Below are 15,534 nucleotides of genomic sequence, written 5' to 3'. Positions count from 1 at the left end.
AAATTTCCCCAGGGTTGGAAAAGTCACCCTGCAGCCTCAGAAGACATTATAGCCCTTGGTGCCCTTTAGTCTGCTGCCAGAAGAGTTGTGCCATGTGTGTCAGAGAGAGCATTGTTCTGGGTGTTTGAGCTTTAGCCCCCAGTAGCTCCCGGGCCGATAATTCCCGTTGTATATTTCATCCCCTCCCTAAACGCTTCCAGCGTCGAATTTGCCTTTCCCATCACCTCAGAGAGCTGACATTTTTCGGTGAGCATCCTGTTATGACCAAGGCCTCTTTCCTGGATAGATGTGACCTCTTTGGATCTCATCCAGCCTCTACGTGAAATTGAGGGATTTATATAATTTTTTTGCACTTATTCCAGTTCCATCTTCTCTCTAGGCCAAGGACCTGCCGACCTTCAAGGACAACGACTTTCTGAACGAAGGCCAAAAGCTCCACGTTGGAGAGGAAAGCAAAAAGAACTTTTTGGAGAAGTTGAAGCGAGACGTCGAGGTAGGGTTTGCTGAGCGAAAATGCGAACGAGTGAAAAGCTTGTCCACAAACCTGGATAGGATAGAAGGGGGATCTTTGCAGACTCATTTCACCCCTGTAAGTTAGAATGCTTATGGACATGAATTGAAGTACCATATATACTTGAGTATAAGCCGACTTTTCCAGCACATTTTTTATGCTGAAAAAGCCCCCCCTCGGCTTATACTCGAGTGAGTGAGGCAGGCGGCGGAGGGATGAGCAGCCCAAAAGGAGCCCTTTCAGGCTGCTTGTTCTTCCTCTACCGCTGCCGCCACCACCAGATTTGTGGTGTGGTAAACAGGGCTTATACTCGAGTCAATAAGTTTTCCTAGTTTTTTGTGCTAAAATTACCGTATTTTTCACTCTATAGGACGCACTTTTCCCCCTCCAAAAATTAAGGGGAAATGTGTGCGTCCTATAGAGTGAATGCTGGCTGCGTGGCTAAGCCCAAAGCCAGAACAGGGAGGCGGAGCGCTGTTCTAGCTTGGGGATGGCTGCGTGCAAAGCCTCTGCAGGGCAGCGGGGTGCCTTCACCCCACTGCCCTGCAGAGGCTAGAAAGGCTGTTCCCAAGTCAGAACAGCGAGACGGAGGGCTCCATCTCGCTCTTCTAGCTTGGGGATGGCTGCGCAAAGCTATCCCTGAAGCCTTTGGAGCACAGCGGGACCTTGCGCTGCGCTCCAAAGGCTTCAGGGATCTTTGAGGCTGGCGGTGGGGGAAAGCAGCGCCTCCCCCCCACCGCCAGCCCCAAAGAGCAGGTCGAAAGGAACCTGAAGCCTCCGGAGCCCAGCGGGAGCTCCCCCCCGCGCTCCAGAGGCTTTGGGTTGCCTTCACTGAAGAATGGAGAGCGAGAAGGGTCAGACCAATCCCTCTTTCTCTCCAGGCTTCCAAGGTAGCCGCCCGAAGCCTCCAGAGCGCAGCGGGAAGTCCCGCTGCGCTCCGGAGGCTTTGGATGAATGCACCTTGAACGCACCTTGTTTTAGAAGGGGAGAACAAGAAAAAAATCCCCCCCCCCTGTTCTCCTCCTCCTATGGTCCGGTGCGTCCTATGGTCTGGTGCGTCCTATAGAGCGAAAAATACGGTAGGTGCCTCGGCTTATTCGGGTCAGCTTATACTCGAGTATATACGGTATGTTTGAATTCGAGCTTTGAGTGAGGCCAGAGTGCCCACTCACCCAGGGTTTCATTTGCTGTCTTCCTGAGCATTTGGTGCTCAGGCTCAGAGGTGGACAAGTGCCTTCGGCTGGTGATTAATTGTCTGACAGCAGGATGACTAAAAGCCAATAGTCAGGAACGCAGAAGGTAGATGCAGTGGTCTCCCTCAAGGACAAATTGCCCGGGCTGGACAAAGGCAGGAGTTTTGTATCAGCCAGTCAGTGGCACTGGAGTGGTTATCTGGTATCACCTGACTTCCCAGACATAAGAGGATTGTGGGCTGTTGTGCGACTGTTCCAGCCAGAACCATGTGCAGTCCTGACCAGGTGGCAACAAGAACTCTGTTTTTGATGCACTGGTTTGATCCTGGCAGCTCCCGAGGGCATGATTCTCTGCCTCTTTCCCGTCAGCCTCCTCTGGGTTCAAATACCGTATTTTTCGCTCTGTAAGGCGCACCAGACCACAAGATGCACCTAGTTTTTGGAGGAGGAAAACAAGGAAAAAAATATTCTGAATCTCAGAAGCCAGAACAGCAAGAGGGATCGCTGCGTAGTGAAAGCAGCAATCCCTCTTGCTGTTCTGGCTTCTGGGATAGCTGCACAGCCTGCATTCGCTCCATAAGATGCACACACATTTCCCCTTACTTTTTAGGAGGGAAAAAGTGAGTCATAGAGCAAAAAATACAGTAACTGCCCTTCCTCTGCGCTCCTGGTAGGATTGGGCCAACACAAAAAAGCAGCACAATCGCCTGACCTCAAAGAGGTGAAGCCCAGCCTCTCCTCAGAGTTTGCCTCCTTTCAATTTTCACCCTGGAAGAGAGAGAGAGAGAGAGTGTACACACCCTGGAAGTGTGTGTGTGTGTGTGTGTGTGTGTGTGTGTATACATACACACGCACACACATATATACATACATTATGTATACAAACACATGTGTGTGTGTGTGTGTTTGTATACATAATGTATGTGTGTGTGTGTGTGTGTATGTGTGTGTGTGTATATATATATATATAATGTATATATATTATGTATATATATATTGGGGGTGTGAACGAAGTGTTCCTCCAGTCTTAATTCCAGAATAAAGTTTGCCTTTGCCTTTGTCATTTGCTGGTATGGACAATGGGGGCTTTTGGAGCAAAAGGGTGAATTTGGTAGGTACATTCTGAATTGATTCTAGAGAGTGAAAACAGGACAGAAGGAAGGATTAGGAAGAATGGAAAGGTACAGGAGTATGCAGGAGTCCAGGGTAAGAGGTCTAGAGTCTTGAAGCTGATGCGGGGAGTTTGAAAAGGATCATAGTTTGAGATCAGAGCAGCTGGAGACAGAGAGAGAGAGAGAATGTCTTTCTGTTGGCTTCCAGTTTCTCGCTCAGCTGAAGATCATGGATTACAGTTTGCTGGTGGGGATTCACGACGTGGACCGTGCTGAGCAAGAAGAGATGGAAGTTGAGGACCGGGCAGAAGACGAAGAATGCGAGAACGACGGCATTGGTGGGAACCCCATTGGCTCTTACGGGACCCCGCCTGACAGTCCCGGCAACCTTCTCAACTTCCCCCGGTTTTTTGGGCCTGGGGAGTTTGATCCCTCTGTGGATGTCTACGCTATGAAAAGCCATGAAAGTGAGTATTTGGGTTCAGTGTGGGTGAATAGGGTGGAAAGGAGGAGATGGGAAGCCCAGTCTAAAGTCCTCTGGATGAAGCCAGAGTGTTGTGTTGATAGGTTCCCGGACCACAGGCTTTATGGCTTTAAAGGTCGGCACCAGCACTTTGAATTGTGCTCGGAAACGTACTGGGAGCCAATGTAGGTCTTCCAGGACCGGTGTTATATGGTCTCGGCGGCTGCCCCCAGTCACCAGTCTAGCTGCTGCATTCTGGATTAGTTGTAGTTTCAGAGTCACCTTCAAAGGTAGCCCCACGTAGAGCATGTTGCAGAAGTCCAAGCAGGAGATAACCAGAGCATGCACCTCTGGCGAGACAGTGCGCAAGCAGGTAAGGTCTCAGCCGGCGTACCATAATGTGTACATGTCTTCACAAACCAGTGATGGGAGTGCACTGGATAGGAAGCAACTTTTATGTGTGTGTGTGTGTACACAGCCCTGACTTTCCACAGCAATGTGCAACCACAGCAGGGAGCATTGGGTCTGTTTTTGGGCACACTTGCAGTGCCCATGGATCAATTGTAAGGCCCAGCAGGTCTGGCCAGTGTCCTGCATAAACCAGACTGTGGCTTAGACTGTGTCCCAGAATCCTTTGAAATGCACACAGGTTTCTGTTTGTTATGGGTTCCCTAAAAGTTGGAAAATCTCTAATCTTAATAACATGAGAATTCCGTGGAGAGAACTCCTGTCTCTTAACAGCTGTTGGTCTCTGCTAGGTGTGTCTGAGCAACACTTGCTTTTCATTTCCTTATTATTGTGGTCCTTTCTCTTGCTCCACCCCTCCAGTCGAAAGCCATTGGGGCTGGTGCATTGGTAGTGGGAAGGCCCTTTTCTGGGGGGCGGGGGGGGAATCAAAACAAATCAACTGCCAATCAAGCATCATGAAGCCAATTGGAGAGGCGCTGTGCAGGTGCTCAGAGCAGCTGCTGACTTCTGGTCATGCTCTGGCACATTGAGATTGTCAGCAAGATACTACAGTCATCACCCCCTTCTGCATCTGTTGGGTTGGAAAGGTGGCCTCAACTCACAGATCTAACCACAAAAACATTTGGCCATACTGGAACTGCGCTTGCTAGCCAAAAAGTAGGCAGCCTGCCCTAAATATGACTCTTTGCCTGGATTAACCAGTTTTTTTCCTCTCTCTCTTCCTCTCTCATTGTAATCAGGTGCCCCTAAAAAGGAGGTCTATTTCATGGCAATTATAGATATCCTCACACCGTATGACACAAAGAAAAAAGCAGCACACGCTGCCAAAACTGTGAAACACGGGGTAAGACAAATCCATTCCTTTTGCTCGTTCAGAACCTATTGCTGGAAAATTTCATGGATTGCAATTCTAGTGTTAAGGGGGGGGGCATTTTTCTCTCGTCTTTATCAATTAAAGAAGTTGTGTCTGTCATTTACCGTATTTTTCGCTCTATAGGACGCACTTTTTCCCCTCCAAAAATGAAGGGGAAATGTGTGCGCGTCCTATGGAGCGAATGCAGGCTCCTTGGCTTCCGCGATAGCAATGCGAAGCCTTCAAAGCGCAGAAGGAGCGCTCCCTCCATGCTCCAGAGGCTTTGCGTTGCTTTTGCTGAAGCCTGGAGAGCGAGAGGGGTCGGTGCGCACCAACCCCTCTCACTCTCCAGGCTTCAGGGATAGCTGCCTGAAGCCTTCAGAGCGCAGCGCGAGTTCCTGCTGCGCTCCGCAGGCTTCAGGTTCCTTTTGCTGAAGCCGGGAGAGCAAGACTTTCCTGGCTTCAGCAAAAGGAACCTGAAGCCTGCGGGAACTTGCGCTGCGCTCCAAAGGCTTCAGGGATCTTCCCCCCACCGCCAGCCCCACAAGCTCAGGGGGCAGCGGGAAGGCTGCGCGCAGCCTTTGCGCTGTTCCCCGACCTGCTCTTTGGGGCTGGCAGTGGGGGAAAGCAGCGCTTCCCCCCGCCAGCCCCAAAGAGCAGGTCTAAAGGAACCTGAAGCCTCCGGAGCCCAGCGGGAACTCCCACCGTGCTCCAGAGGCTTCGGGTTGCCTTCACTGAAGCCTGGAGAGTGAGAGGGGTCAGTGCGCACTGACCTCTCTCGCTCTCCGGGCTTCCAAGGTAGCTGCCTGAAACCTCCAGAGTGCAGCAGGAACTCCTGCTGCGCTCTGGAGGCTTTGGGCGAATGCACCTTAAACGCACCTTGTTTTAGAGGGGGGAGAACAAGAAAAAAAAAATCTCCCCCTCTTTGCGCAGTGCCCCTTCAGCGAAGCGGCAGGAGAAATGGAAGGGGCTCCGTTTCTCCTGCCGCTTCGCTGAAGGGGCGCTGAGCAGAGAGGGGGAGATTATTTTTTTTCTTGTTCTCTCCCTCTAAAACAAGGTGCGTCCTATGGTCGGGTGCGTCCTATAGAGCGAAAAATACGGTAAATTCTATTCAGTATTGATCCGGAGTAGATTCCAATGTATAGCTAGCAGAGTAACAACTTAAACACGTTGCAGGATTCCCAAAGAGACCAGAGGCATTTCATGCAGCAGAGCTTTACTGCTACTGAAGGCAAAGGAGCAGAATGGTCACAAATCCAATACATTCAGGATTGGCACTGTCCATAAGAAATCCAGTTGCAGCAGACTTAACTTAAACTTAACAATAACTTGTAATAAGTCTAAACCAGGTGCTGGCAGCCTAAGGCCCATGGGCCAAAAACGGCCCACGGAGGCCATTTAACCAGCCTACGAGCTGCCCCCGAACTGACTGCTCAGTGAGTCCCCACGTGCTGTGCTAAACCGGTGTGGCACGGGGGCTTTCTTCCGCGGCTCTGGAAATCACTTTTGCGCATGCCCAGATGCCGGAAATTGCTTCTGCGCAGGCGCAATTTTTGGCGTCTGGGCATGCATGTGCAGAAGCGATTCCCAGCGTCATGCTGCGCTGTCCGGCCCATGGAGGATCTCCGCAGGAGTGATCCGGCCCATGCCGGCCCCTGGTCTAAACCTGAACGCTGCATACAGAACACCACACCGAAAAGAAAGAGAAACAGAAAGAGAGAAACCCGGGCCTCAAAAATAAAAAATAAAAAAAACCCGGGCCTCAAAAATACTGTGGTACCTTGGTTCTCGAACTTAATGCATTCCGGAAGTCTGTTTGACTTCTGAAATGTTCAAAAACCAAGGCACGGCTTCTGATTGGTGCAGGCGCCCCAGAAACAATAGCCGACAGCCACATCAGATGTTCGGCTTCCGAAAAACGTTTGAAAACTGGAACACTTACTTCCAGGTTTTCAGTGTTTGGGAACCAAGGCGTTTGAGAACCAAGGTACCACTGTACCTAATTGCGACCTGCTTGCCTAGTCATTGCTACTACTAGAGTTTGCTCTTTTCATGTTCAGTGAAGAAATCCCAAGAGTGCTTCCTTCCTTACCTGGAATTGGCCCTTTTAATCAGGGTATGTGTGGCATTTGGACTTTTCAAACCACAGGGGTTGCAGAAACATAAGACTAAACGAGTGACATGTTCAAGAAATGTTTGCTAGCTCTACCACTAACCTTCCTCGTATTGTGGGAGCTGTTGTGCTGTCTTCTGAGCCCCACCCATATGTCAAGGCTAATCTCTGTAGAGCAGCGGTTCTCAACCTGTGGGTTCCTACATGTTGTTGAACTACAACTCCCATCACCCCTAGCTAGCAAGGCCAGAGCTCAGGGATGATGGGAGTTGTAGTCCAACAACATCTGGGGACCCACAGGTTGAGAAAGGCTGCCGTAGAGGAAGGGGTTGGCATACCAGGACCTTGTGGGCGGCGGCGGAGTAAGCCAATCGGGTGCCTGGGGCGGTGCGCATGCCCTGTGCCCAGGGGCGGGGCCAGCCGCCCTTGGGGGCGGGGCCATCCAGGGCAGGACGTTCCACAGGGCCTCCGAGGAGTCTGCCTGCCTCCTCCCATTCAGCCACCCTACAGCTGAGGGGGAGGTGGCGGGCGGACCGTTTAGGGCAGAGCAGTGCCTGCGGGCACCCGAGCCACCACCCAAGAGAGACGCTTTGCTCAGGCACACTGCAGGCCCCGTGGTGGGTGCCGCCCAGCAGTTTGTCACCCCCCTCTCAGTGGTGACACCCAGGGCAACCAGCCCCCACTGCCCCCTTCTTCCTCCACCCCTGCTTGTGGGCCTTTGTAGGTGTGCCTGTGAGACCATCTTGGTGACCCGCGGCCTGGGCCCCATCTTCCAGCTGAGCATTCCTTCTAGCTAGTCTCCCATGGGTATTCCTGCCCAGAGCTCACAGAGGAGGTGATTAGATAGCTTGTCTATAAGCGAACATGTTTGAGGAAGCAAAACTCCAGCTTCTTTCAGTGGGTGATTGATGTGGGTCAGTTGGGGGGATATTAGGGGTCAGGCGAAAACATTCCTCTTATATTGCTAATTATACAATTTACGGCCTTTAAATTGTGTATGTGTGGCAGGAGTTACTGTTTTCATTCGTTACTATGTTGTGTATTTTTGTGTTTTTGTATTACAAGTTGCCCTGCGATCCTCTGATAAAGGGCAGTATAGAAATTAGACAAGCAAGCAAGCAAATAAATTGCTAGTCTTCCAGACTCTTTTAAAAATAATAATAATATTTTATCCCTTTTTTCCATATAGAAAGTTACATTTGTAGAAACAGTTACCGTATTTTTTGCTCTATAAGACTCACTTTTTCTTATGGAGCGAATGCAGGCTGCGCAGCTATCCCAGAAGCCAGAACAGCAAGAGGGACCGCTGCTTTTGCTGTGCAGCGATCCCTCTTGCTGTTCTGGCTTCTGGGATTCAGAATATTTTTTTTTCTTGTTTTCCTTCTCCAAAAACTAGGTGCGTCTTATGATCTGGTGCGTCTTATAGAGCGAAAAATGCGGTATATTCCAGTTCCACAAAACTGGTGACTTCCAGCTTCCAAACTCTCAAAGCGATGCACGTTTGGTGGCAATGTAGAATTTGCTTTAGCGCCAACCCTTGCCCGTGAAGGGGGTTTCATTGCTTTAATCTGTTTTGTTTTCCAGGCCGGAGCAGAGATTTCCACAGTCAATCCAGAGCAGTATTCAAAACGCTTCAACGAATTTATGTCCAATATCCTGACATAGTTGCCTTCCCATCCTTGGCAGAAAAAAGCAGAGGGAGAAGACAAAGTGGGGGTGGGTGCAGGATGTGACTTCCAGAGCAACAGGAATGCACCTCACTCTGCTGGGGTGTGATGTTCAGTGAATGTGCGATAACCGTGTGACCTAGCAGAAAACTAACTCATAGCTATAGGCCTCCAAATACTCTGCTTGACCTGGTGGAATAGTGGAGGTTTCTCTCTCTCTTTCTCCCTCTCTCTCTTTTTCTCTCTCTCTCTTTCTTTGGTTGCGAAAAAATCCAAACATAAACCTGAGGAATTATCTTTGAAGAGTATCACCGTCTCCTGAAGGTCAGGCGCAAATGTGAATAAATAGCAGAAACTCCACAGACATTTGTCCCTTCGATTGGATCTGCTTTTCTTCACTACGAGCGAGAAAAAACAAACAAACCGCTTGTTGCTTCTTTCTCTTAAGAACTGGATGGGAATAACCGTTTGCCGTTTGGAGGGGAAACTGTTACAGCGATGTGCAAAAGCCATTTTAAGTGAATTGAAACAGAGAACTTTCCCCTTTGGGTTACATTTCCCCATTATTATTATTATTATTATTATTTTGCACCAATGTTCATTTCAAAAGAGATGGGGTGGAATACGACGGCAAGTTGGCTGCTTAAAAAACCACGCAAGTCAATGGGAGGAAAGGAGTTACAGAAGAATTCTTACACCTGTCATTCTGGAGCCCGACGAAGGCCCTTGGCAAAGAGACTGACTCCGAAGGGGGTGTGGCAACATTAAATCATTCTCTGGACGAGTTGCAAAGACATTTCTTTTGGAGCACCTGGACTCAGTTGCCTCTGTAACATAACTGATGTTCTGGCAGTGTTAAGCTAATCATGGTTCAGCCAACTTTTTAACCCTGGATCTGGTTTCAAATCCCATAAGACGGTGCTTGCCATGAGAAGGCCGCCACTTTTTAAAGCAGCGTATTGTGTTGTGAATCAGTGTGTTGGAAATCTGTCTCCCTGGAGTTTTGGGAAGAACATGATCCTAGAACGTAGGGGGAAGAAACATTATAAATCGATGCAGCTGACTGTTCCGTAACCACTAAGATAGACTGTCTGTGAGCTAGGACAGAACGTTGGAATAATTTGTGCTAGGTCGGTTTTCTTCAAAAAAGCAAACTGTTCTTGCCCCATTTGAATTGCAACTTCTTTTCTCTTACGTCTGCAGACGGTAACGTTGAACAGCCACACTTGTTGAAACTGCCGAAGATTTGGAATGCAACGCATTGATTCCATGTTTTAAATCTTATGTGGGGTGGGGAGGGGGGGTTGTTTGTGGGTTGGTTTCTTTTTTAAGATGGATATAACAGTTTTTGAGCCGTCACCTTGCAATCAAGACACTTTGCTTACTCTGCCTTGAAACTGTTTCTCACATGGCCTTTCTTACCCTGAATGTGGTTGTTGGGGAGTTTGTGTCTTGTGCTGTGTAGTATAGTTCTTGATTTGTGGGTTCTGTCTTGTTGAGAATGTGGTGAATGTTTTCTTTCCTTCTTTCCCCGTTCCCTTGTAGTATATGCCCCCTCTTCTCTGATGGGATCCCCCCCCCCCCGCCTCGCCCGATTAAAAAGAAAATTGATTCCACAATTGTAAAGACATAGAAAGTTTTGCAAAACTTGAAAATCGTGGAGTATGCTGTAAATAGATTGAGGTTTCTTAAAAGCCTAAATGAAACCTTGCATTAGGAATAGGATAAGAAGGTCCCTCCTCTTCTCACTTGTGACTTTAATTTATCTGATCAGCTGCAACCGTCTGCTATGTTTTAAGCATCGTGGGCAGATCTACACTTGTCATTTATAATGTTAAAAATGTGTTATTGAAATGTGATACCAGAGGGCACTGCAGAGCAGAACTCCACCGGCAATGCCATTAAGAATTACAGTATAGATTGTTTTATTTATAGAAAATCAGTGTAGATCCAGCCCAGCTGACTACAACTGGTTGTGAATATGGGAGCATGTGGGAATGGGGATGTCGGCAGGTTGTAAATGCTTTGAAAGCTTTGAAAGGGCCCCTTTCTTCTCTGGAAGCATGCGCTCAAAACCCGTTGTGAAATAAGAGCATACAGCCTGGGAAGATTCTCCACCCTTGGATCCATTTCTTGGGCGCTTGCATCTCGACTCTTAAAAGCCATTTCACCCTACTTTCTGCTAGGTTGCCATTAGAAATACACAAGCATCCGCGCCAAACACTGGTGAAGATATTCCTACCAACGTCTGTCCTTTTCGAAGCTTGGCAGTCCAGTTGGCCCTGGGGTGGGGGCAGATTGGATACATTTCCTGCTCATGCTGGGACCCGATCCAAAGGCCCATCTATCCCAGCTTCCTGTTTCTCACAGTTGCCAACCAACCAAATGTTCCTGGGAAGCCTGGCAGGAGGACACAAGCTCTCTCTTGCTTGTGTGCCCCAGCAACAGGCACCTGGAGGCTTCCTGCCTCTGATAACCAGAGGCCATATCTAGCCCATCATGGCCTAAATATTCAGTCTATCAAACTCAATCGGTATACGGAAGCAGGCTCCCACACGCATGGAATGACCGTCCTGGGAGCTCAATGCACACTTCTTTTTTTTAAGTATCTGTGGCCCACCCTATCTTTCTGCCTTTGTCTCTTCCCATTGCATTCCCATTGACCTCTCTTCTGCCCCCGCCCCCCCGAAAATCCCTTGCTCTCAAACATCTTTGTCAGTTCTGTTCTCATCTAATTTGCTTGAAGCTCCCTCCTTCAACACAACCTTGATAATAATAATAATAATAATAATAATAATAATAATAATAATAATTTATTATTTATACCCCTCCCATCTGGCTGGGTTTCCCCAGCCACTCTGGGCAGCTTCCAACAGAACATTAAAATACAATAACCTATTAAACATTAAAAGCTTCCCTAAACAAGGCTGCCTTCAGGTGTCTTCTAAGAGTCTGGTAGTTGTTTTTCTCTTTGACATCTGGTGGGAGGGTGTTTCACTACCAAGAAGGCCCTCTGCCTGGTTCCCAGTAACAGTACCACCTCTCTCTCTCTCTCTCTCTCTCTCTCTCTCATTCTCTCATTCTCTTTCTCCCAGTCTCCCTTCAGAAGCCAATTCTTTTGGCTTGATAAACCCCTTCATTCTCTTGTAAGGTGAGGAATGTGATCCATGGATATGGGTTGTGTCTGCCCACCTCTCCACTGACAAAAAGCAAAAATCTTTCAGAGAATACACCCTCGGGGGCTGAGACAATCCCCTCCAGTTCATCCCTAGCCCAGCTAAAGCCTGAGTAACATAGTCATTTCCATATCTTGCTAGCCTTACTTTCTCCCTGCAGTCATCCTTTTGATCGTATGCCCTGGGGGGGCAAGCACTGACATTTCTTTTTCCTGTCAAAGCCCATGAGCATATACATTGCTCTTTAAAATAAGCATGCAGCTCCCATTTGGAGTGAGTGCAGGCAGCCAGTTACTCCTCTAACCATTCAAGCCACCCCACTGGTATCTGGGGTCTCCTAAGTGTCACTCACCTGTAGGCAAAACTGCAAGCCGTTTATTGGATGCTGTTTGGAGACCTAAATATGAGAAGTCTTAAGCCCAAAGAGCTTTCCAGGGGGAGTTATGAGCAGGTGCTAGGTGACTTATCCAAGTTTCTCCACTCTGAACCTCTCACTAACGCCCTTTCCTGTGCCAACCTCTTTGTTGAGACCGTTTACCTTCGCTTCTCCTAAATTTGTTTTCTGCTCCGTGGCTATGAAGCCCCTGTCTGTTTTTGGCTTCCTGCCAACCCCCAACACTCTGCCTCTTCTCCCTAATCGCACCCCACCAGCAAACTTTTCCTCCCGCTCTTGTAGCTGTAGCCTTCTGCTGTGTCCCTCACCCGGTCCACTTTAATCTTCCCTTTTGTCTCTTCTGCAAGTCCCACTTCAGCAAAGCTTCTCCCCATTCATTCTCGCCCCCAACTACCAAACCCTACTCTAAGTATGGAGCCTCTCAGCTCTGCTCCCAACCACTGCATGTAGATGAGGATGTGGTCAGGTCTGCAACACTTCTGCATATTGCACCAGATTAACTGTTGGCTGTTAATGTGGAGCCTTTGGAGATAATTCCTGGGCTCAACAGGACGGTTGTGTGGCTGGCCTTGTCTCCTCTTCTGCTAATGTTGGGTTTGATTGACAGGTCAAGGGCAGTTGGGGTTTCCCTTCCTCACAAAGCTTTTCCCTTAGATTTGCCTCCCCACAGACCTCCCCTCCAATCTAAGAGATAGAAATCTTGCAAACAGGTGAAACCAGGGCAGGAGACTTGAGAGCTCCATCATGCTGGTCTGATTCTGGCCCACTGCCCATTGCCAATCTTCATCTTCATCTTCTTCCATGCCGGATTAGTATCAAGCATTTCCAAATTCTTCTTCCAATGAATTTTGGAAGTATATTTTGTGAAATAAGCAGAAAAGTGCACAGTTAGTTCTAGAATGGCAGGATATTTATTGTTCATGGCAGAATTTGAGTCACCATAGTACACAGCTAGATTATTTTTTTCCTCCTATGGCACGTCAGACGAACCTGGCAATCCAGTAAACATGAATTATGTGTAAAGGATATTCTAATCAAGGCCGTTGGCTTTTTTTGGTGCTGTGGAAGTGCCCCCTGCCATCATGACTACGATATGCTGCTGAAATTGCAGCTGCTGAACAGTCTTAATTCCCCCACCTCCAGCTTCTCCCCCACTCCATCAAGAACCTTTTGCTTTCCCTCGGATTTTGGTGACCTCTGGGTTTCCTTTTCCCCCGAGCACCGACATTAAAACTGTCTGCATCCATAACCATAAGGAGGCCAGTGCTGTGGTGTATTTAAGTTTTGTTGTGTAGCCCAAGGTGACGGCACTGACGATGCAACTTTGCATCCGCATCAAGGGTGCTTAACTTTTTCTCTGGAGTCTATTCTGAAACTTTTGCACTTGCCCTGATGTCCTTTTCTAAGTGTGAGCTGTTTCCACGAAGGGCGCAGCTTGTCTGCACAGCCAGTGGGCTGCTGGCTTACTCTTGAACCTAGCAGCCACCGGACACTTCTGTTGTCACTGAGCATTTGAACACCACCCGCAGATTTAGTAGTAGTGATTTATATGGTCATTTCCTCCCAAGATCCTTAAGGCAGAGAGAAGTGTGGATAAGTGCAAGGTGGAAACATCTGCTTGCCTGGACAGAACGCCCTTTTCAAAAGCCAGCATCGGCCGTAATCGGTCCAGGCAAGGAATTGTAAACAGCCAGCACTTTCCCCCTGAGCAAGAGAGGTCAGCTGAGAGCCATCTTTTCAATCTCACACACACGTGCACCACAGAAGCAAAGTATTTTCTGGCTCTTGGAGAACACCTTGGTGGTGCTTTCTCAAAAAAGAGAGCAAAAGGCAGCCTAATTGCAATTTCAGTTGGAAGGATCTCTCTCTCTCTGTGTTAGTTCTGCTTCTGTGAACAGTCTCAAGATGCACATTCTCATCTGGATTGTGCCCAGCCAAAGTAAATGCTGTTTCTATCTGCTCTCTTGCCTTGGGTATATGCTCTCTGGTGATGCCAAAGCCTGAACCCTAAGGGGTTAGACATATTTGTTAAGGAATCTATTGGTGGCTACTAGCTACATGGTCCTCATAGTTTAAACCTGCATGCTTTGGTCATCACAAAGGAGAAGATGAGGTCATCTACTCAGGAGAAGAAAATCTTGATGAGAGTTGGTTTCTGTGCAGAGTGAGGGCTTATCCACACTTAACTTCCTTCCTCTCTTTCCAGGCACAGTCCGCACCTTAAAGCTTTGTGTCCAAGCGCTTGTTTTTCTTCCAGAGCTTTCTCCATGAAAACCTGCTCTTTAAAGTTCAATCGGAGCAAACAGCCATCCGCAGAAAACCAGAATGAACGTTTGCTCTGATTGAGCACTAAAGAGCGAGTTTTTGCGGTGAAATCTCCAGGGCAAAATTTAAAAAAGCAAAACGCTCGGACAAGGAACTTTAAACCACCTGGAAAGAGCGGGGACAAAAGGTAAATTGGATAAGCGTGGTGTTTGACAGCCATTATACACATCCATCCCATGCTAACTTTTAGTGATTTGATGGGAGGTGGGTTATATTCAGGCACTTAGCACTTGAAAAAGATACTGTTGTGGGATTTTTAAGGGCTGGTGGTGGCAACCAAGTTTGTTTAATCATGTCTGCCTCCTTCAAATGTAAAACGGGTTGGGGCGGATCTTAATTGATTATTGCAAAGGTCATGGGTACCACTTTGTGCTCAGTTGTTTCAGCCAGTTGTTTCCAGCACATCTGAGCCAGCCTGGGAACGGTTTATGTTCGTACCCCTTGTTCTTAGGCTCCTGTTGTTAAAAACGCACATACACACATACACACACACACTTTGTATGCGAGCGAGACAACCAACAAGCTGCTATGCAGTCTCACTTGGCCCCGAGAATGAAAATCGTAGCGCAAGTCTGCACAGTGTCACCACAGGTAGTTTTTTTTTAATTGTACGAATTGTAAATGCCGCTCCTGTGTTCCTAGTCAGGGTGAAGGAATCATGAGCTACATTTTTTTTAAAAGCCTGTTTTTTGTGCTGCATATGCAGTGGACTCAAAGGTGTTTTTAAAGATGTATCACAAAAGGTTCAAGTAGCTGGTGACAAAAAAAAGTAAACAAAAAACTATGAAAAAACGCACCCGTTTCAATTTTCACAACATTTTTTTAAAATAGAGATTAAAAGTTCAATGTGCTTATCTGTTTGCTAGAAGAAGTATGAGACACTTAGTGTTTGGAAATGCATGCATGTTAACAAGGTGAAGTCTCCCAGGTGGGACAAACGAAATAAAATTAAAACTTTGTGTACAGTTCTTTTTTTAAAATGTATTTCTGAGGCAGGGGGAAACTGGGGAGGTGGGTCTCCAAAGGGAGGCAGGGTGGGAAGAACTCACTTTCACATTCATTCAGCATCACAGGCCGACAAATATTTGGCCACAAGCCAGCAGTGGGGAAACTGCACCCAGGAAAAACCACGGTGCCCTGACCAAAGCAGGGTTTGCAAGTGCCGCTGAAGCTGTGAAAGTTGGTGCCTGAAAAGCCCAGTGCCCTTTACCCACAGATGTGATTTCAATCCCTGCAGGCAAAGAAAGTGTTTCGTTTGA

The 15,534-nt window shown here is 47.9% G+C and overlaps 1 protein-coding gene across 3 annotated transcripts in view; it reads left to right on the top strand.

Moving 5' to 3' along the window:
• PIP4K2B (phosphatidylinositol-5-phosphate 4-kinase type 2 beta) overlaps positions 1-15,240 on the top strand; it is a 38,302-nt gene extending 23,062 nt beyond the window's left edge. For 2 of the 3 annotated variants that reach the window (XM_080976906.1, XM_080976907.1), the window contains exons 7-10: positions 380-493; positions 3,025-3,283; positions 4,488-4,591; positions 8,298-15,240. In XM_080976906.1, coding sequence (XP_080833032.1) covers positions 380-493; positions 3,025-3,283; positions 4,488-4,591; positions 8,298-8,378 — 558 coding nt within the window. In that variant the 3' untranslated portion in view covers positions 8,379-15,240. The remainder of the gene's footprint in view (positions 1-379; positions 494-3,024; positions 3,284-4,487; positions 4,592-8,297) is intronic. The other variant, XR_013978569.1, reaches the window with a different exon arrangement.
• Positions 15,241-15,534: the final 294 nt, after the last annotated feature.

Source organism: Podarcis pityusensis, assembly GCF_964106645.2.
Source record: "Podarcis pityusensis genome assembly, chromosome: 13".
In the NCBI taxonomy this organism is placed as follows: Eukaryota; Metazoa; Chordata; class Lepidosauria; order Squamata; family Lacertidae; genus Podarcis; species Podarcis pityusensis.
The sequence above is the reverse complement of the archived record's forward strand: the minus strand, read 5'-3'. Positions and strand labels throughout refer to the sequence as shown.